The sequence below is a fragment of the Macaca fascicularis genome, chromosome 16, assembly GCF_037993035.2.
Source record: "Macaca fascicularis isolate 582-1 chromosome 16, T2T-MFA8v1.1".
Taxonomy (NCBI): domain Eukaryota; kingdom Metazoa; phylum Chordata; class Mammalia; order Primates; family Cercopithecidae; genus Macaca; species Macaca fascicularis.
Window position 1 is genome coordinate 82989738 of NC_088390.1, and position 19891 is coordinate 83009628.

Genomic DNA, 19891 nt, shown 5'->3' on the forward strand with positions numbered 1-19891 from the left:
TGTGGAAAGAAAATAGGAGAAATTTTATATCTCATCCTTTGCAAATGTAATGTAGTCGTATGGTGTAGGAATGAATCTGTATAGTAGTCTAGCCTATAATTTGTAAGTGGCTGCCCCTATCTATTTTGTGAATGCACACTTGAATCCTGCCTTTTACTGAAGAGGGTGTGTAATCAGCAAAGTTTGGAGAGGATTGTCCAGAGGGTAAAACTGCCAGCCCTTCACTGTTGAGTCTCCCCTATCTCTCTGGCTTCATTCTCGAATATCCCTCCCCTTTCTTCCTCCTCTCCTGATGCTTCCACGGTGACATCATTGCTTCACCTCCACTCACCTTGCAGTTACTGGCAGATGCTCCATGCTTTCATGTCAGTAGCTTCGGCAGCATCTTCTGTCTGAGGGCTCCTCTGCCTTGCGCACTGCAAATTCAGATGCCCTTGCTCCTCTTTAGGCCCTTGCCCTGATGCCTGCAACTCTGAAAGTGCCCTGTAGGCGCCTTGAATAACTCCTGGGTCACTCTACTGCAGTCATTGTACTTCACAGCACATTTGTCTAGACTGGCAGCTCCTTGCAAGCAAGGCCCAGTCTCATCAGATCGACACTCCGAATACGTGCTCAATGCCACACTCCACGCCTTGACCCTACCGCTGGAGGGGAGAACCTGGGCCCAGCGAGCTTAATCAGTCCTCACAAGGTCGCGGCCGCTGACCCACTAATCAGCTTGAGCCTCCTAATCCATCCCCAGCAGGAACCGCAGGACAGACGGCAGTGGCTCCGGAGAGCTGGCTGGGGCCATTTTGGCCCCTCGCCTGTGGCCTTCTGCAGACTTGGTCTGGGAGGGGATGGGGCAGCTGCGCCATGTGCACCACCCTTTTCCTGCTCAGCACCCTGGCCATGCTCTGGCGCCGCCGATTTGCCAACCGAGTCCAACCGTGAGAAACTGACCGGGCTATGGCTGGCGGTTGGTGGTGGTTGGGGGGAACCATGGGGCTGGGCTGCCACCAAGCTGAAGGTGGGCAGACGCTGCCTGGACCTTCAAGGGGGCTGGGAGGGCATTTTGAGGAACCCTTGAGAGCTCAGTCTCAGAGCAGGGGAACTTACAGCTTCAAAGGCTCTAGTTGCAGCCTCCAGTCCCATAGCCCAATACGGCCGGGACCTGTGGAGGGACAGGGAGGGACTGGGCACAGCCACAGCTCTTCCTGCCTACTCTTGCTCCCACAGAGAGCCCAGCGACGTGGATGGGGCAGCTAGGGGCAGCAGCGTGGACGCAGACCCTCAGTCCTCAGGCAGGTAAGGCAGGAGTCTGGGCTGGGGGAGGGAGGGTGCTGCCAAGGAAGCTGCGGCTGTGCACGCCTGGGGGTGCACGTGTGTGCCTGTCTGCCCGCCTGTGCGTGCACCCTATCCTGGCCCTTGCCCTAGGCACCCTGCTCCCTGTCCACCTGGTGGGCAGGCTGGATGTCTGTTTTCTGCGATTGGGAATGGGAGCCCTCAGCCCGCTCCTCTGGACCAAAGCCGCTGTTTTTCTATCTCCAGTAAGGGGCGGTCCCCCGGGGCACCTTCGGTCGGAAGGCACAGGGAAGTGGAGGGAGGGATGAGGCAGGAGTAGCTCTGTGTGGCTTTGCTCGCCTTTCCTTGCCCTTCCCCCTCCTCCTCCTCTGCCCCCGCCCCGCCTCGGCTCCGCTGCCTGAGCCTCCAGCAGGATTCGCTGTCCAGTCCCCAATAGAAGGCGCGGGAGGAGCATGACATCATCAGCATTGAGTGCCATTGGCTGGGTAGCCCCTGCGGGCAGGACGCTGTCTCCAGTGGCCAGAAAGTTAACTCTTCCCTAGGCTGGAGCCATGTGGTCTTTAGGGGGTGAAGTTGGGGGAACTTCCAGACTTTTCCTTCCCTGGGTGCCCAGTGTCGTTTGATGATAGGGGTGCCTATCCCAACGAAACACTGGAAAAAATCAGCAAATCTTTATGACGTTCCAGTGCATGAACGGTTCCTTCTGTGCCTATGGACTCACCTAGCATGGGAGACCTGTCTGAAGAGTGACTTTTTTGCTCCCAGTGAAACAAAGAGTAAAAAAGATCCGATGACATCTTTGGGTCAGGGCCCACTGGTAGGAGGGTGTCTCCACACAGGGAGGACTCAGGTGGCGGGTACTGTGACCATCCATGTCTGAGTGGGGACCTGCCAGCAATGTGGCCCTTTGATATGCGGAAACTGGCAATCGAGAGAACTTCAGTCTTTCTGTCTCCTGTCATCTGAGTCCTGGGATTCTGAGTCCTGAGATTCTGATGATCAGAAGGCCCAATGGGAAGCCCTGGGCCTGTACAGGAAACGGCGGCATTTTTGTGACACCTCAACTCGATAGGCCAGCTGGGATCATCATAATAGAGCCTGATTGATATCATTAGTTAAATCAGCTAAAATGACCACCCCTGGGCCTCCCCTGATAGGAGGCCCTCAAATGCTAAGTGGTCCACGCTATTGAGCCCAGATCTGGAGTTGGGCAGGGATAATTTAAATCCTGGCTTCCCTCTTACTAATGGAAAGACTATGGGGGACATTTACAAAAACAATCGGTTTATTTATATGTAAACTAGGATTAATAACAGAGTGGTTGCCAGGTTTTGGTGAGGGTGCAGAGTGATTGCTCCATAAATGCTAGCAGCTGTCTTGTTTCATGCTCGGGACCTGTGCTTTAGTTTTCTCCAGAGGTTTCTTATATATTAACTCACTTGGAAGGCTCAGTGACCCCAGAGGATTGGCAGGACATGTGGTTTTAATCTTTGGTTAATGGTTGTGGAAACGGAGGGACAGGGAGATTTAGGTGGCTTGCTCCCGATCATCTATCTCATTTGTGGTTAATGCGGGACGTTCAGGCCCCTGACTTCCAGGCAGGGTCTCTTCTACATGAAATGGACCTGGACCTCCTGGCAGGAGAGAAAAGGCCAAATCTGAGGACCATCTGGCCAGGCCAGGCCTGGCGTGACTTAGCCGGAAGGAAGCAGTTGCCTATTAACTCCCTGGGACCCAGTTAACTGGAAAAATTGGTCTGACATCGAGGAACCACCTGCTGATGGTGGCTGCCGTGGAGGGCTGGCGGTGGGGGTGACATTTCTACTCTCCAGTCACACTGTCCTAAATGCCAACTGATTCCTTAGGTGGTCCTGCCCCTGAATATTGGGGTGAATTGATAGGGATGGGAGGAGGAGGAATAGGAGAGTCAGAAACATGGGAAGGTCGTGCCCTTCAATCCTGACCCAGTGCTTTCCTCTGTTTAGGGAGAAAGAACCTCTGAAGTAAGCCCTCACCTCTGCAGGTGGGGCTCAGGCCCAGAGACTGGGATCAGCTGGCCCAGGCAGGTAGGGCAGGGCTGGGAGCTGGGGAGGGCAGAGGGCAAGGCTGGGGACAGGCAGGAAGAAATAGGCAAGGCCCGGCCATGTGGGAGGATAGCAGGCAGTGTTCAGCTCTTTTGGTCACTGACGGAGGTTCAAAGTAGGCAGATGGACTCGTGCCTTTGGCTGCTACCTTGAGCCTGTTGTGTTCCAGGCAATGGGGCAAGGGTTAGTTTGAAGAGAACCAGGTGTGGTTTGACCATACTTTCTAGGCTTGGGGATGGCAAAGTGGTCGTGCTGGGGCATGAGGGCAGTGTCAGAGGGCGTCCAAGGGAGAGGCGGTGTTCTGGGACATCCACTCTGAAATGCAAGTCTCATCCCCAGGTGTGGGAGAAGTGCTGATCTGTTCGGTTTTCTGTTTCAGCTCAGGTCCTGGTTCGTCCCCTAGCCCAGGAGGATGCTGTGGGAGCCGGAGCAGCAGCAAGAGGGAGAATGGGGGGAAGCAGCACTAGAGAAGGTAGATGCCAGTCTCGCCTTCCCCCAGGCCCTGGGTATGGGCTCCTGAGCAGGACCTGGCTGGGCCTGGCAGAAAGAGCAGACGTGCTCACTGTTCTGTTACGGGCTTCCTTCCCTCTGAGCTCCTGAGGCTTCTTTGAGGGACTGCTAAGCCTGAGAAAACCTAGGGTGAGGGACTTGCTGGGTCCACCAGGCTGATTCCGGGGCAGCCAGCAGCCCAGGCAAGAGGTAGGAATAAATAAGGAGTGAGGAGACCCCAGGAGCAAGGGACAGCTGATAGCTCACGTTTACTAAGCAAGGGCTTCCATTCATTCTGTAATTTAATCCTCAGTCACCCACAGAGCCTGGTAATGTTATTATCCACAATTTCTAAATGGGAAAACACAGAGAGAGGTTAAATAATTTGCCCAACGTCACCTAGCTAGGAAGTGGAGGCTCCCAGGCTCACACTGGAGCTGCAGGGCCCACGCTCCTACCCACCATGGCAGGCGGCCTCCCCCTGGAACCCAACACAGTTTGCACGGGTTGGGGGTGGTTTGCTGGCCTGGCTGACTGCCTGTCAGCCCAGGAGCTATTCTGTTAAGCCTCCGCTTGTGGTCCGAGGTGCTGGTGTCAGTTTGCCACAGCCGCACTTGCTTCTGTGTCATTTGCCTTTCCCCAGTTCCCAGAGCTCATCCTGTCACTGGCTGCTCTGCTGAAATTATCAATAAGAAATGCCAGTTGGATCTGTGACATGTCTGCCTGCAGCTGGATGGGAGCAACTGACAGCTTGTCCTCCGAATGTGTTTTCTGTATGTGCGCGAGCGCATGTGTTCCAAACGGGCAGTAGCGTGTGGGAAGGAAAAACCCTGACACTTGTTTTTGTCAATTTGCTGATGCTCAGTCCCGGCGGCTGCCTTCTTTGCCCCCAGCTGCTCTGCCATTTCTTTTTCCAATCCTGCGCGATCCTGAGCAGAGATAAAAGCAGATTTCCGCTTCTGCTCCCAGATCCAGGCGCAGACCCTGTAGGCAGCTGCTCCAGACATCTCACAGCTATTAGTCTTCAAAAGCCCCCCGTGCCTCTGTGCACACACGTCTCTCCTCCCCAGCCAGCCCCCTCCCAGCCCAGTGGTGTTGTCTCTGCCTGGCTGGCCCTTGCCCTTGACTTCCAGGCAGTAGGAGATGGAGTTCTCTAGACAGCAGCACCTCAGCCGCCGCTCCGCCTCTGAAGGGAGGGAAGGGAAAGGGTGAGGGATGCCACAGAGGAGAGGGAACCGCTGGGGAGGTGCTCAGGGTGGGGGAGGAGGTGTACCCCGCTGGGGAGGGGCTGCTGGTACCTCGGGGAGCCTGGCTGGGATGTGTGCGAAGGCAGTTCTGTGGGAGCCTCTCAAAGTAGGGCAGGCAGGAGGCAGGGGGAAAGTCACACTAGGGAAGGAGCCTGCAGAGGCAAAGCCACAGCGCCAGCCTGACCCAGGCCGTGAGCCTGTGACCGTCTGTCTCAGCTCCTGTCAGCCTGTCCCTCTCTTTGGAGGCATCGGCCTTCCCGGTGACAGGCCTGTCAGGCTGAGAGCCAGAGGGCACTGTTCCTGGGACCCCGTCTGTGTTCCCCGATCCTATCTGCATTTATTCTCTAATCTATTTGCCATGTTCCTGTCACCTCATCCTTGCTGCCATTTCCAAGTTGCCCATCTCCTTCCACTGGTGTGAGGAATTGTCAGGCCAAGGTCATGGAGCTGGCTTATGGCCCAGATGCACCTCCCCAGGGCAGCGCCCCTCCACAGCCCTGTTCCAAGAACCTGCACCGGAGGCGGTGGCTGCTCCAGGGATCCCATCCAGATGAAGGGCGGGAAAGAGGGAGGAAGGGGCTGCTGGCGGCCAGAGGGGCTGTAGTTACCTGGGCTTGGAGGTTGCCTGGGCAGCTGGGGTGCCATGTGGGCTGGGTGGGGGGGCTGTCTCCCCCAGGGAGCAGGCTGGCTTTGGTGGGAGCAGATTGTGTTTACACCTTCCCCGCACACCCAGCCCACGCTCGCCTCTTATTCCCGGGGCCTCTCCCACCCCTGGGCTCTGCGCAATCTGTACATTTGCAGCTTCTGCTGCAGAAAGTTGCCTCTCTCAGCCTAGAGCTCCCCACAGAAGGCTCCTGGGACCTGGGTGCCCCTTCCTCGGCCCACTGGCTCCCATCACAGGGGTTAGTGTGAAGCTCAGGGCAAGGGTGGACCTCCAAATGGGGGAATTGCTTAAATCCTGACTACGACACTGTCCCCACGGAGGCTGAGTCCTTTGGCTGAGTCCTTTTTCCTTCCTTTCCTTGCAAAGAGCCGTTGCTTGGGAATGGGAGCAGGCGTGCTCAGCGGCTTGGGAGAGGGCAAATAAAGGGCAACTACAGAGGGAGAGCTGAGGCAAAGGGTGGGGTCCCTTCTGGTCCAGGGTGCTGGCTACTGTGAAATAACAGAGTCCGAGAGCAAGGTGTCCAGAGTCAGAGCTCCTGGGTGTGAACCTTGTTCCACCAGGACATCCTACCTCTGTGGCCTGGGTTTCTGAACACCTCTGTGCCTCAGTTTCTTTAGCTGTAGGATGCAGATCCTACTGGTATCTGTGTCTTAGAGTTGTTGTAAGGGTTGATTAGATAATGCATGGAAGATGTTTAGCACGTTGGGTAAGTGTCCCATATATGTGAGCTGGCACAATCCAGTTTGAACTGTAAATTACTGAACAGTGGTAGATTCAGGATGGCTAGAGTTCCTCACATCCTCACTCTGTGGTCCTTCCTGCTGTCTCTCCACATACACAGAGCTGGGTGACCAGTAGTTCTGCAACAGACTAGAGGATGGCAGAGGGTGGCATTGCTGGGGTGGGGAAGCCCCCTCTAAGCCTGTACTGGAGAAGACCACCTCTACCTCTCTGTGCCCAGAACCGTGTCCCAACCTCCAGTGGGGCCTTGACCTGGACACCGCCGCTCCCAGCTGGCTCTGCTTCCGGAATGAACCTTAGCTCCTTGACAAGATGGGAGGCGCTGCCCTGCTGTGGTGCCTTCCTCCGTGTGAATGCTAATCTCTCTGCTGGGGGAGACTGAGTGACAGGGAAAGGCTGCTTGGAGCTGCAGGGCGGCTGAGGGCAGCAGCCAGGAGCAGGGAGGTGCTGCTCCTGCGACTGAGGCTCAGGGTGGCTGCCAGTCTCTCCTGGAGACTGGAGCATGACCAGGGAACTAATGAGGTGGCGGGGGTATGGTGGGGGTGAGGGAAGTAGCCACCACAGCTGTGGCTGTCCACTGTCACCCTGGGGAGTACCCACCCACTCCAAGTGTGCGGTTGTGTGTGTGTGTGTGTATGGTTGTGTGTGTCTGGTTGTGTGTGTGTGTGGGGGTGCACAGACAGTCCTGGGCAAGGGCAAACAGCAGAGGTGCTGGGCCGAGACTAGATGGGTAGGGCACGGTGCCCGCTTTGAGACAGGCATGATGGCAAGAGAGCGAACCCTGCTGGTTCCTCAGGCTCCCGTAGCCCCTCTGCTGTTGGGAAGAAGCCCAAGACCTAGAGCTAGAAGAAGATAATGCTTCTTTGTGAACCTCAGAAGAACATCAAAGTGGTTCGCACGGAAGCTTATGTTAATATAATGAAGATACTAACCGTATGATTAATAACCACTAACATGCATTGGGCGCTTACTATGTGCTAGGCACTGTGCCAGCTGCTGTATTTTACGCACTGTTTCATTTATGCGGCAGGAATGGTTATCGTTTATCCAATAAGGAAAATGAGGTTCACCGAACTTGCTTAAGGTCACTCATAGCTGGCAGCGAAGCCAGGACCTGAGCCTGGGAAATTTGATGCGAAAGCTTGGGATAGAGGGGGCCGAGTCTCGAGGTGGGGGCCGTGAGGAAATTCTGGTTGTGACCTGTCTACAAGGCACAAGGAATGGAGCTGTGGGCCTGCCTGCCCTGCCTTTGCAGGTGGGCTGGTGTTGGCCAGGGTCATCACCACTGTTCTGTCTTCAGAAACTCACATTCAAGGGCAGACCAGACTCTGGGCCCTGAGAGGCTGGTTCTTGCCTGCCAGGTGAGGGGGAGAGGACAGCTGCCCCTTTAGGATCCCCCAGTCTTCCACAGGGAGGACGTGGTGGCCCCTGGCAGGGATGACAGACAGCGAGGTCATCACCCATAGTCACTGCCACTGCCACTGCCACTGCCACTCTGTTGCCTCCTTCAGCCAGGGGCAGGCCCTGGGGAGAGGACAGGACGGTAGCTAGCAGCCCAGCTGGAGACGGGAGCCTGGTGAGGAAGGCTGTTTTGATTTGTTTTTGCAGGGGGAGGGTGCAGGGCATGGAGACCGAGGAGGTGGTTTGAGGGGGATCCGCTGACAGCTGGCAGCCAGTCCTTGTGCCTAAGGAGCACAGACCCTCTCTGTGGGACACATGTGCCCCCTAGTGGGGATTACGACTGTAGTGGGGGGCTGAGAAAATTTTTAAAAATTTACTAACAGACTCAGCCTGTGAGCCTGGGTAGGAGAGGCCAATCCTATCCCTATGTGAACACACACACACACATTCACACATACACACACATTCACACACAGAGACACATACATTCACACATACAAACACATTGATACACAGAAACACATACATTCACACACACACGCGTGCACAGACATACACATATACAAACATACACATACATACACAGACACATACACACACACACACATTCACACACACATACACAGACATACACATATATATATCCACACACATACACATACAGACATACACAGACACACATAACACATTCACACATAGACATATACATACACATACACATTCACACACACATTCACACACACAGACACATTCGCACATACACAGACACATATACATTTACATACATACACATACACACAGACATACAGACACACATAACACACATGTTCACACATAGACATATGCATACACATACACATTCACACACACATACACACACATTCACAAACACACATTCACACATACACAGACATACACATATACATTCACACACATACACATACACACATACACACACACACAGACACAGACACACACAATCACAGATACACATGCATACACACACACACATTCACACATACACATACAGACATACACCCATATGCACAGACACACACATACAGACATATACACATATAGACACATAACATACAGATACACACACACACATATACACAGATACACATAAACACACATACATATGCACACAGACACACACAGAAACATACACATACACAAACATACACACAATATCATATGCAGAGGCAGAAGCCATTTGAACTCAGCATTAAAAGAAATAAATGTGTTAATTTGGTCATTTATTTAACAAGTGTGTCCTGGGAACCTGCAATGTGCAAACCCTGTGTCAGGTGTCAGGAGTGACACTCGAGGAGAGACAGACCCTGCCCTGCCAGCTGGTCCTATAGGAAGGCCCCAGCCTAGGTGGCCTAGTTCTGCCAGCCCAACCCTGCCTATCCCTGTGACCTTTTGTTCTCCAGACCTCGGTTTCCTCATTTGATAAATACTTGTCAAGCCCAGGTGGGCTGGAGTGAAGATATAAAGGACTAATGATCTCCTCAGGAAAAGAGCTGTTTAGTAAAATGAAGGGGATGGACCAGAAGCTCTCTGGGAGCCCCACTGACTTTCCCAATCGAAAGTGACTATAATGAACTGTGTCTGGAGGTGCTGTGTGCCAGGGACTGTGGATCCAGAAACGGATGAAGACCTGCCACAAACAACCAGAAAACTGGGCAAGATATAAGAAACAGACACTTGACAACAGGCAGCACACAGGACAGTGACCCCATGACTGCCTCAGCTTCTGCCTGGAGACAGTTCCCTGACTGTGCCCTGGGGAGGGGAAACCAAGTGGACCACAGTGGCTTTGCTAAGGTGAGGAGGAGACAGAATCAGAGGTCAAGACAGTGTGAGATTCGTAAGGATATACACACAGATCAATGGAATCCAAAAACAGATGCAGCAAAGGTAATCCAATGGAGAAAGAAAGGTCCTTTCAACAGGATACAAAAAGCACTAACCAGAAAAGAAAATTAATACACTGGACTTTGTCAAAATTAAACCTCTGCTCTTGGAAACACCGGGAATAAATATTTGCCAAACAAAAATCTGAGAAAGGACTAGTATCCGCAATACATAAAGCACTTTTACAATTCGATAATAAGACAGCCCAATAAAAAATGGGCAAAGGTTTTAATAGACACTACAACAAAAAATATACATACAGCTAAAATACATAGAAAGATGTTCAACATGCGGCTGGGGGCGGTGGCTCACGCCTGTAATACCAGCACTTTGGGAAAGAAAGATGTTTCACATGCAAATCAAAAGCCCAATGATATACCACTACCTGCCCACCAGAATGGTTAAAGCTGAAGGCTGACCATAGTAAGTACTGTCCAAGATGTGACCCTGTCATACACGGCTGGGGACTGGTGAAGTGTTACAACCACTTGGGAAACCAGCATGGCGGTTTCTTATAAAGATATCCCAGAGGAATGAAAACTTACATCCACAAAAAAGACTGCAAAGATGTTCATGGCAGCTTTATTAGTAATAGCTACAAACTGGAAACAATGCAAATATTCCTCAACATGGGAATAAACACACTGAGATATATTAAGATAGAATAATCCTTAGCAATGAAAAGGAAATGAACTGCTGATGCCAACGACATGGGTAAACTGAGAGAAGCCAGACACAAAAGAGCAGCTACTGTGTGATGATGACATGTGCATGGAATTCTAGGACAGGCAGAACCCGACTGTTAGTGACAGAAGGCATCAGTGGTTGACTGGGGCTGGGGTTAGATATCGTGGGGGTTGACTGCAAGGGTAAGAAGTTTTGTTTTGTTGACTGCAAAGTAAGACGGAGTCTTACTTTGTCAACCAGGCTGGAGTGCAGTGGTGCAATCTCAACTCACTACAACCTTCACCTCCTCAGTAGCAGGGATTATTGGCATGCACCATCACGCCCAGCTAATTTTTGTATTTTTAGTTGAGACAGGGTTTCATCATATTGGCCAGGCTGGTCTTGAACTCCTGACCTCAAGTGATCCGCCTGCCTCGGCCTCCCAAAGTGCTAGGATTACAGGCATGAACCGCCGTGCACGGCCTAGAAGGTTTTTGTTGTTGTTGTTGTTGTTTTTGAGACGGAGTTTTGCTCTTGTCACCTAAGCTGGAGTGCAATGGTGCAATCTTGGCTCACTGCAACCTCACCTCCTGGGTTCAAGCAATTCTCCTGCCTCAGCCTCCTAAGTAGCTGGGATTACAGGTGCCCACCACCATGCCTGGCTAATTTTTTGTATTTTTAGTAGAGATGGGGTTTCACCACGTTGGCCAGGCTGGTCTCGGACTCCTGACCTCAGGTGATCCACCGGCCTCGGCCTCCCGAAGTGCTGCACCCCACCTAAGAAGGTGCTTTTGAGGTGACAAAAATGTTCTAAATCTTAACTGGGATTGTGGTTACATGGGTCTATACACTTATTGGACTAATGAACCATACATTGTGAATGGTTATACTGTATTGTATGTAAGTTACACCAGAATAAAGATGATTTAGAGTTAGAAACAAAACAAGAATGAAGATTGATGCTTGTTTTACTCATCATCTAGCAGAAAAGCCAGACATGCAAACAAATCATCATAAAACAGTGGGATGAGTATTCAAAGTATGCTGAAATAACACGAACTCCCATTTATCAAGTGCTTACCTTGTGCCAGGCGCTGTGCTAAGTGCTCCGAAGCACTGACCTAACGAAGTCCCGTGATGTTTGGATGATGAGGACCTCCTCCTCATTTTACAGATGAGAAAATAAGACTCAGAGAGAAGTGAGGTGACTTTTGCCAAGGTTACTCAGTTAGAATCAGTAGAGCTGGGACTTTCCTCCAGGTCGTCCTGGGTTGCAGACAATGTGCTAATCCACCTGCCACCAGGAAGGTGCCACGAGGAAACAGCTCGGGAATTGTTGCAGCATCTCAGTCAAAACTTCGCAGAGGAGGTATTTAAGTAGAAGCTGGAATTTGCTGAGCAGAGAAGAGAATGCAGCGAAGGGACTTTCAAGGCAACAGGAACAAACACCACCACAAGCAAAGGTTATGCAACAGCTGTGAGAAGGCAAGGTTTCTGGGCATGTAGAGACATGCCCAGGAAATAACAGAAGAGATCCATGGAACATTATATCGTCTACAAATTCATTTATTTTTATTTTAAAAAAATCAGTTTTTGAGTAATACTCTAGAGGCAGTGGCTCTGCCAAGCAGGGAAGTCAAATGCATTGCTTTTCTTCCTGGATGCTGTTTGGCAAGCACAGACAATCCACAACTCCAACGCCATCTATTCTCAATGCATAGGGTCTGTGTCGTATTTCTCCTCCTCCAGAAAGTTAAAGCTAGGTGAAACTTGAAAGCATTGATCCCAGGTTTTGTTTTTTATTTTTATATTTTTACTTTTCTTCCATCTGCCTGGTCATCTGCATGGTCCCAGATTTCTGAACAGGATTTGCAACACTGTTTCATGGTCCTAAGAACTCTCAGGAAAAAAATCCTCTATGTTTTCATGACAGGTTTTCTAGGTGGGTGAATTAAAGTCTCTGGAGTTAAGCAAAAACGTTCCACTGTCATAGTGTAATTTTTTAAGGCAACACAGCATGGTGGCTGAGACCATGAGTTTTTAGCTGGATTGTTTGAGTTCAGATCTCAGTGCTTCACTTATGAATTCCTTTAACCTTTCTGCACCTTGACTTCCTCAGCTGCGAAATGGGAAGAGGGGGGAGCGGTGATAATGACAGGGCTGTCATGAGAATCAGATGAGACAGTGAATAAAAGGTGCTTCCAGAGTACCTACCACAGAGTAAACATTTCATATACACATAGCTGTTGTTACTTCAGAAAGGACGCTTGCACACATCAGCTCATTTTCTGTATTCTGCCATGATCCATTCTTCTGGGAAGAATTATTTTTAAAAGATATCATTTAGGATGATTTGACTGAAATAGAACACCCAACTTAAAATGACTTAATAAGATTTCTTTTTTAAATCTCACTTTTTTTTTTTTTTTTTTTGAGATGGAGTCTCGCTCTGTCACCCAGGCTAGAGTGCAGTGGTGCGATCTCCGCTCATTGCAAGCTCCGCCTCCCGAGTTCAAGCCATTCTCCTGCCTCAGCCTCCAGAGTAGCCGGGACTACAGGCACCCCCCACCACACCCGGCCAATTTTTTTTGCATTTTAGGATGGTCTCGATCTCCTGACCTCGTGATCCGCCTGCCTCGGCCTCCCAAAGTGCTGGGATTACAGGCGTGAGCCACTGTGCCCGGCCTAAAATCTCACATTTTGTAATTCACTCAAACTGAGATGCCATTGCTTGCAAGACACATCTGCATTTAAGAACGTGAAAATGCAACCGGCTGTGGTGGCTCATGTTTGTGATCCCAGCACTTCGGGAGGCTGAGGTGGGCGAGTTACCTGAGGTCAGGAGTTCAAGACTAGCCTGGCCAGGATGGTGAAATGCTGTCTCTGTTAAAAATACGAAAATTAGCTGGGCGTGGTGGTGCATGCCTGTAATTCCAGCTACTTGGGAGGCTGAGGTAGGAGAATCACAAGAACCCAGGACGTGGAGGGAGGTTGCAGTGAGCCGAGATCATGCCACTGCATTCCAGCCTGGGTGACAAGAGCAAAGCTCTGTCTCAAAAAAAGAAAAAAAACCCATATATGTATATGTGTGTATATATATGTATGTGTGTGTGTGTGTGTGTGTGTATATATATATATATGAAATGTACAAATGTGTCTCTGAATCAAAACAAGAGGTCTGAAGTTCAGGGGTGTCGGGACTGGCGGCTTCTGCAGGTCAGCAGCATCACTGAGGACTCATGTTCTTTCTTCTCTCTACTCTGCCATCGCAGTCCTTCAGCTCCTACTTAATGGAAGCCTTGCAGATGCAAGATGGCTCCAGCAGGCCCAGCATCACTTCTTCACAGTGTCCCAAAGCCAGAAAAAAGGCTGTTGTTTTTAAAAGCAGGAAAACTTTCCCAAACTTGGCCAGAATTGCATCGGAGACCCTTTCCCAAAACAATTTCCAGCGAAGGGAATAGACTGACCATGTCTGGTACAGATGAATGAAGATTTGCCCCTGGGGGCTAGGGAGGGGCTTGCCCCTGCTGAAGCAGACCCTTGCCCAGCAGCTGAACAGAGCCTAGGTTCATCAGATGGAGGAAGAGACTGGCCGCTAACAGTGCCTGACATACAGATGTGCTTCCTGTGATGCCGCTGCTGCCACCGTTCCAAATGTAAGCAGTCAGCTGCTTGGGATACTACCTACCTTCTTTTGTGTTCTTATTAATACAATTAAAGATTGCTTTCTGGGTAGAGAAATTAACCTCAATATTCTAAAGACTGTTTTCTTTATTTTTATGTATTTATTTTTTTGAGACAAGATCTTGCTCTGTCACCCAGGCTGGAGGGCAGTGATGCAATCATGGCTCACTGCACAGCCTCAATCTCACGGGCCCCAGCAATCCTCCCACCTCAGCCTCCCATCCAGCTCGGGCCACAGGCATGTGCCACCACACCTGGCTGTTTTTCATTTTTAATTTTTTATTTATAGAGATGGAGGTCTCCCCATGTTGCTCAGGCTGGTCTTGAACTCCTGGGCTCAAGCGATCCTCCTGCCTTGGCCAACCAAAGTGTTGGGATTATAGGCGTGAGCCACTGCGACCAGCCCAAAGACTGTTTTCTATTACTGTGGGTTTCAGATACCATGTCTTAAACCCCGTCAGTGACCACCCCAACACAATAGGCCAGTTGACTGAATTCTCCCTTTGTACTCAGAGCCTGGGTCCCTGAAAAGCGCTGGGGACTTCTGCCTTCCTGTTTGTAAAGGGTCACTAGAGGCCGGGCGCGGTGGCTCAAGCCTGTAATCCCAGCACTTTGGGAGGCCGAGACGGGCGGATCACGAGGTCAGGAGATCGAGACCATCCTGGCTAACACGGTGAAACCCCGTCTCTACTAAAAAAAAAATACAAAAAACTAGCCGGGCGAGGTGGCGAGCGCCTGTAGTCCCAGCTACTCGGGAGGCTGAGGCAGGAGAATGGCGTAAACCCAGGAGGCGGAGCTTGCAGTGAGCAGAGGTCCGGCCACCGCACTCCAGCCTGGGTGACAGAGCGAGACTCCGTCTCAAAAAAAAAAAAAAAAAAGGGTCACTAGACTGTGACTCTTTCCATGTCAATAAATAGAGGTCTGCACTAGCCTGCTATAATGGCTGCATAATAATTCCACGGTAGGTAAAACTCAAATGTCCTAGCTCTCACCAGCAACGAGTGCAAATGAGATCACAGTAACATCCACATTTCAGTCTCAACAGCTCTGAGCCCTTGCCGGCTCATTCAGGAATTCTGATACATTCTCTGAAGTCTCCCCAGTTATTTCTGGGTTGGCTACACAGTGTACTTTACATGTGCTGAGGCACAAGGCCTCTCATTGTATTTCACTCCAGCCTCTTGGCCACTGCCCAGCTGCCCTGGCATCCCTATCTGCCATGAAGCTGCCGTTGGGGAAGCAGTGTCCAGTCAGGTGTGAAGGCGACTTGGTGGCCTGCGGCGGAGCGAGGAGTGAGGAGCTATAAAGAATGGCCCTCACTATACACTGGGTGGCATCCAGGCCCAATATAGCCCTGCTAGAGCCCGGAGCCTCCATCTTCCACACATCAGCTCTGCAGCCTCCCATCCTCACTCTTCCTGCCATGAAGTGGCTCAAATGGCAGAGCAGGTGCCCACTGTTCCTCCTTTCAACCTCATTTCTGATTTTGTCCCCAACTACCCCTACAAACACATGAAAATCTTCTTCCTTCTCCCTTCCTCCCCCAAAACAAAAGTCCTTATACATAAGGTCACCTTATTCATTAGTGGAAAAAGCATGGATTCTACAGGCTGGGAGCAAAGTCTGACCCTGCCATTACTGGTTATGTGAATTTGGGCAAGTTACCGAATTTCCCAGTGCTACTGTTTCCTTATCCGTAAAATGGGAACAGTGATAGTGTTACCAGAGAGGAGTCCTGATCCAGGTCCCAAAAGAGGGTTCTTGGATCTTGAGCAAGAAAGAATTTGGGGTGAGTCTATAAAGTGAAAGCAAGTTTATTAGAAAAGTAAAGGAATAAAAGAATGGCTACTTGGCCGGGCATGGTGGCTCAGGCCTGTAATCCTAGCACTTTGGGAGGCTGAGGCAGGCAGATCACTTGAGGTCAGGAATTCAACACCAGCCTGGCCAACATGGTGAAACCCTATCACTACTAAAAATACAAAAATTAGCCAGGCATGGTGGCGTGCACCTGTAATCCAGCTACTTGGGAGGCTGAAGCAGGAGAATGGCTTGAACCCGGGAGGCGGAGGTTACAGCACCACTGCAGCCTGGGTGACAGAGCGAGACTCTGTCTCAAACAAACAAACAAAAAGGCTACTCCACAGAGCAGCCCTGAGGGCTACTGGTTTCCCATTTTTTATGGTTATTTCTTGATTATATCCTAAACAAGGGGTGGATTATTTATGCCTCCCATTTTTAGACCATATAGGGTAACTTCATAAGGTTGCCATGGCATTTGTAAACTGTCATGGCGCTAGTGGGAGTGTAGCAGTGAGGACGACCAGAGGTCACTCTTACTGCCATTGTGGTTTTGGTTTGGCGGACTTCTTTACTGCAACCTGTTTTATCAGCAAGGTCTTTATGACCTGTATCTCGTGCCAACCTCCTATCTCATCCTGTGACTTAGAATGCCTTAACTGTCCGGGAATACAGCCCAGTAAGTCTCAGCTTCATTTCACCCAGCTCCTATTCAAGATGGAGTTCTCTGTTTCCAGCGCCTCTGACAGTAGTACTTCACTGCATTGTGAGGATTAAACGAGTTCATACATGTACAGAAATCAATGTAAGGAGTGGCACCTGGTAAGTGCTATGAAGTATTAGCTCTCATTACTATTTTGTCTACAGCAGGTCACCAGCCCGCTAGCAGCTTTTGGAAAATTCACACTTAGAATTCCCACTGCAAGTCTCAAAGGAAAGGAACTATGTTTGCAGGGACAGAACACATTCTTCCTTTCAGTATTACACAAAATGATGTGTCTTCAAGGGTAAGGTAGAGAAACCCAATGGCCAGAATTACTGCTGAATGAATTAATGATTATTTGTGAAGACTTACTGTTAGCATAGCAGGTAAACACCAAACCCTGCACTGTTAAGAAATTAAAAAGGAAAAAAAAAAGAGGCTGGGCGTGGTGGCTCACACCTGTAATCCCAGCACTTTGGGAGGCCGAGGCGGGTGGATCACCTGAGGTCGGGAGTTTGAGACCAGCCTGACATGGAGAAACCCCGTCTCTACTAAAAATACAAAATTAGCTGGGCGTGGTGGCGCATGCCTGTAATCCCAGCTACTCGGGAGGCTGAAGCAGGAGAATCACTTGAACTTGGGAGGCGGAGGTTGTGGTGAGCCGAGATCGCGCCATTGCATTCCAGCCTGGGCAACAAGAGCGAAACTCCATCTCAAAAAATAATAATAATAAAAAAATTAAAATAAAAAGCCCTTGAAGAGTTGACAATCAAATGAAAGGAGGTAAACATAAACAAATGTGGTAATTTGAAAATAAGTATCTGCAACATGTTACCATCTGCAGGACAATATAATCCACACCGAAGGCCACAGAGATCACTGTTAATGGGTGGATGAGAACGGGGAGACTGGAATGGAGAAAAGGCTCTTGGTCTTGCAAATTTAAACTAGCTTTCAAATAGGTGCAAATTCTGGCCCTGATTGTTGTCATTTTTGCCTTATTTTTATTTCAAAAATGAAGCCAGACCGGGCGCAGTGGCTCACCTTTGTAATCCCAGCACTTTGGGAGGCCAAAACAGGAGGGTTGCTTGAGGCCAGGAGTTTGAGACCAACCCGGGCAACACAGTGAGACCTCATCTCTGCAAAATAAAAATAATCAGCTGGGCGTGGTGGTGCTCGCCTGTCACCCTGGCCACTTGGGAGGAGGCTGAGGCAGGAGGATCACTTGAGCCCGGGACGTCGAGGCTGCAATAAGTTATGATTGCACCACTGCACTCCAGCCTGCGTGCCAGGGTGAAACCCCGTCTCAAAAACAAACCAAGAAAACCCAGAAACCAAAAAAAAAAAAATGAAGCCAAAGTGGTTGCCTCAAAAATAACACCCAGAAGAGCAGTGGGTGTTACATCATTCTCCGTTCTTTTCGTAATTCAACTCGTGACACTTGCCTTTTTTTCTCTTCTCGGAAAGAAAAGCACACTCGGCCCGGACCCTCGGGCAGCCGCGGAGGCGGAACCCCGTCGCTCTCGAGCGCCCCCTGCCGCCCGCGCCTCGGCCTCACCGGCCTCACCCCAATCTTAAAAACACCTGAGCGGGAGGTTGAACGATTCCCTTGGAATCTCTCCTCTTCACTAACCCAGCGAACCACTCCAAATGCCCCTATCCTCCCCCAAATATAATCCGCAGAGCAATTAAAAAAGATATTCGGCCAAGCCCCGGTTTCCTCATCCGTCCCTGGCCCCTCGAACTTTCTGTGCTTCCCCAGTCTCGACCAGGGACAACCGGTGCTGATGCTCAATGACTTTCTGGCAGAAGTGAACCTCCAGCTTCGTATTCTGACAGCCGTGGTTCTTTATAGGCCTGGTTTCCCACTCCGACCCTCCACTGCCCCTGGTGGCGGCCACCATCTTACCCCCAGCTCCAGGGTCGCGCTGAGGACGCGGCCAGCCCCCAGTGACTGCAGTTTTGAACTACATTTCCCATCAGCCCTTTCTCAACATCGCGAGAGTTGCGGAGAGAGCTTGCCGAGAAGACTTGTGCGCAGGCGCGGTCTCGCGTTCTTTTCGAGGTCGGCAGCGTGGCTGGAAGACATGGCTACTGGCGTTGGTGTTGAGCACGGCGAGCAGCTTCAGGCCTTTAGTGATGATGGTAAGGCTGCCTGAGTGGGAAAACGGGGTCTTCCTTGACACGACACTAACACACTTGGCCTCTCTTCCTCAGAGACGAAGTGGTGACGATAAGCTCGTTTCTCTCTGGTAGGGTGATTAGGAGGGTTAGAAGTACTGGATGAGAAAATGCTTTCCAAACGGCGAGAAAGTGTTACGTGAAGGGAGAGAGCTCAAGCCCGTCCTAGGCGTCATAGGGCCGGCTTCTGCGGGGGAGGGGGGCCTGACAACCTGGGCAGCCCCGTGCGCCTCCGGCGCGCGTGTGCTGAGCGTGCACGCCCGGGGGTCTTCGGTGCCCACGCCCGGGGGTCTTCGGTGCCCGCGCACGGGCAAACTCTGACGATGGTGGTTCTTAATTCAGCATCAGGAGTGTTAACGTGTGAAGACGTGATTCCACTTGGAGTGCCTTGAGGACGGCCCCGATCGGTAGTTTATATTTAACTTTACAGATGGGAATCAATAGGATTGTAAACTTCTTCTGGAAAGCCGTAGTTTTAACAACGAGCCTTTTTTCCTTCCCCAGAGGCCTTTCTTTCTTTGGCATCTGCAGAGACGGTGAAAAGCAGAGCTCCAGGTTGAAGGAGCAGAGTAATGGATGGAGCCCTAACATGAGTAAGAATGGGTTCAGGCAAGGCCTGAGTGGTCACCAAAAATGAGAAAGCACAGATGGTGCTATCACATACATTCACGTCCTGCTTTATTCTGAAGTTCAAGTGTGAGAATACATGTTGACATACAAGCCAGCTATGGTAAGAAGTTACTCAGAATTCAGAATACTAATTATTTTAATGATAAAAATGAGTAGGGTCTGTGCCCGTGTAATTTGGGGCCACTAGATGTCACTGTAACCAACGTGGATCCTTGTTAGGGCATGCAGGGATGGAAAGAGACGTGGCAAATGAATTTTGGATTGCTGGGATTTAGGCATCTTTGTTATTGTCTGAGCTGAGGATGATCTAAAGTTATCCCTGTCTGAAATGGTATCTTTTGTGAGGAGGTGTGACTCGCTGAGGCTCAGCCGTTTAATACAGATCTGGAGAATAAAC

General features: G+C 50.6%; 1 protein-coding gene, 2 long non-coding RNA genes and 1 other non-coding gene across 20 annotated transcripts in view; 3 read left to right on the forward strand and 1 right to left on the reverse strand.

Moving 5' to 3' along the window:
- The first annotated feature begins 753 nt into the window (after positions 1 to 753).
- Positions 754 to 14250, forward strand: PRCD (photoreceptor disc component). 7 transcript variants are annotated; one of them, XM_005585069.4, is made up of 5 exons: positions 754 to 929; positions 1219 to 1287; positions 3270 to 3350; positions 3748 to 3840; positions 13772 to 14250. In XM_005585069.4, exons 1-3 carry the CDS (start codon positions 856 to 858, stop codon positions 3289 to 3291), a joined length of 165 nt encoding a protein of 54 aa, XP_005585126.1. In that variant the 5' UTR covers positions 754 to 855; the 3' UTR covers positions 3292 to 3350; positions 3748 to 3840; positions 13772 to 14250. The 7 variants fall into 7 exon arrangements, with proteins under 7 accessions (XP_005585126.1, XP_045232547.1, XP_065388111.1 ...); XM_045376612.2 differs by having other exon boundaries at positions 3270 to 3346; XM_065532039.1 differs by lacking the exon at positions 3270 to 3350.
- LOC135967777 (uncharacterized) lies at positions 12291 to 18654 on the reverse strand. Its single transcript, XR_012426212.1, has 3 exons — positions 18593 to 18654; positions 17728 to 17822; positions 12291 to 12812 (listed from the first exon to the last, which is right to left on the reverse strand). It is a non-coding gene; the product is annotated as an uncharacterized lncRNA (long non-coding RNA).
- Positions 18655 to 18736: 82 nt separating this feature from the next.
- LOC101925788 (uncharacterized) overlaps positions 18737 to 19891 on the forward strand; it is a 110774-nt gene continuing 109619 nt past the window's right edge. For 8 of the 11 annotated variants that reach the window (XR_012426205.1, XR_010582025.2, XR_010582027.2 and 5 more), the window contains exons 1-2: positions 18737 to 18828; positions 19369 to 19594. This is a non-coding gene — a long non-coding RNA (uncharacterized lncRNA). The remainder of the gene's footprint in view (positions 18829 to 19368; positions 19595 to 19891) is intronic. The other 3 variants (XR_012426210.1, XR_012426207.1, XR_012426208.1) reach the window with 2 other exon arrangements.
- Positions 19786 to 19863, forward strand: LOC123569609 (small nucleolar RNA R38). Its single transcript, XR_006693424.2, has one exon. It is a non-coding gene; the product is annotated as a small nucleolar RNA R38 (small nucleolar RNA).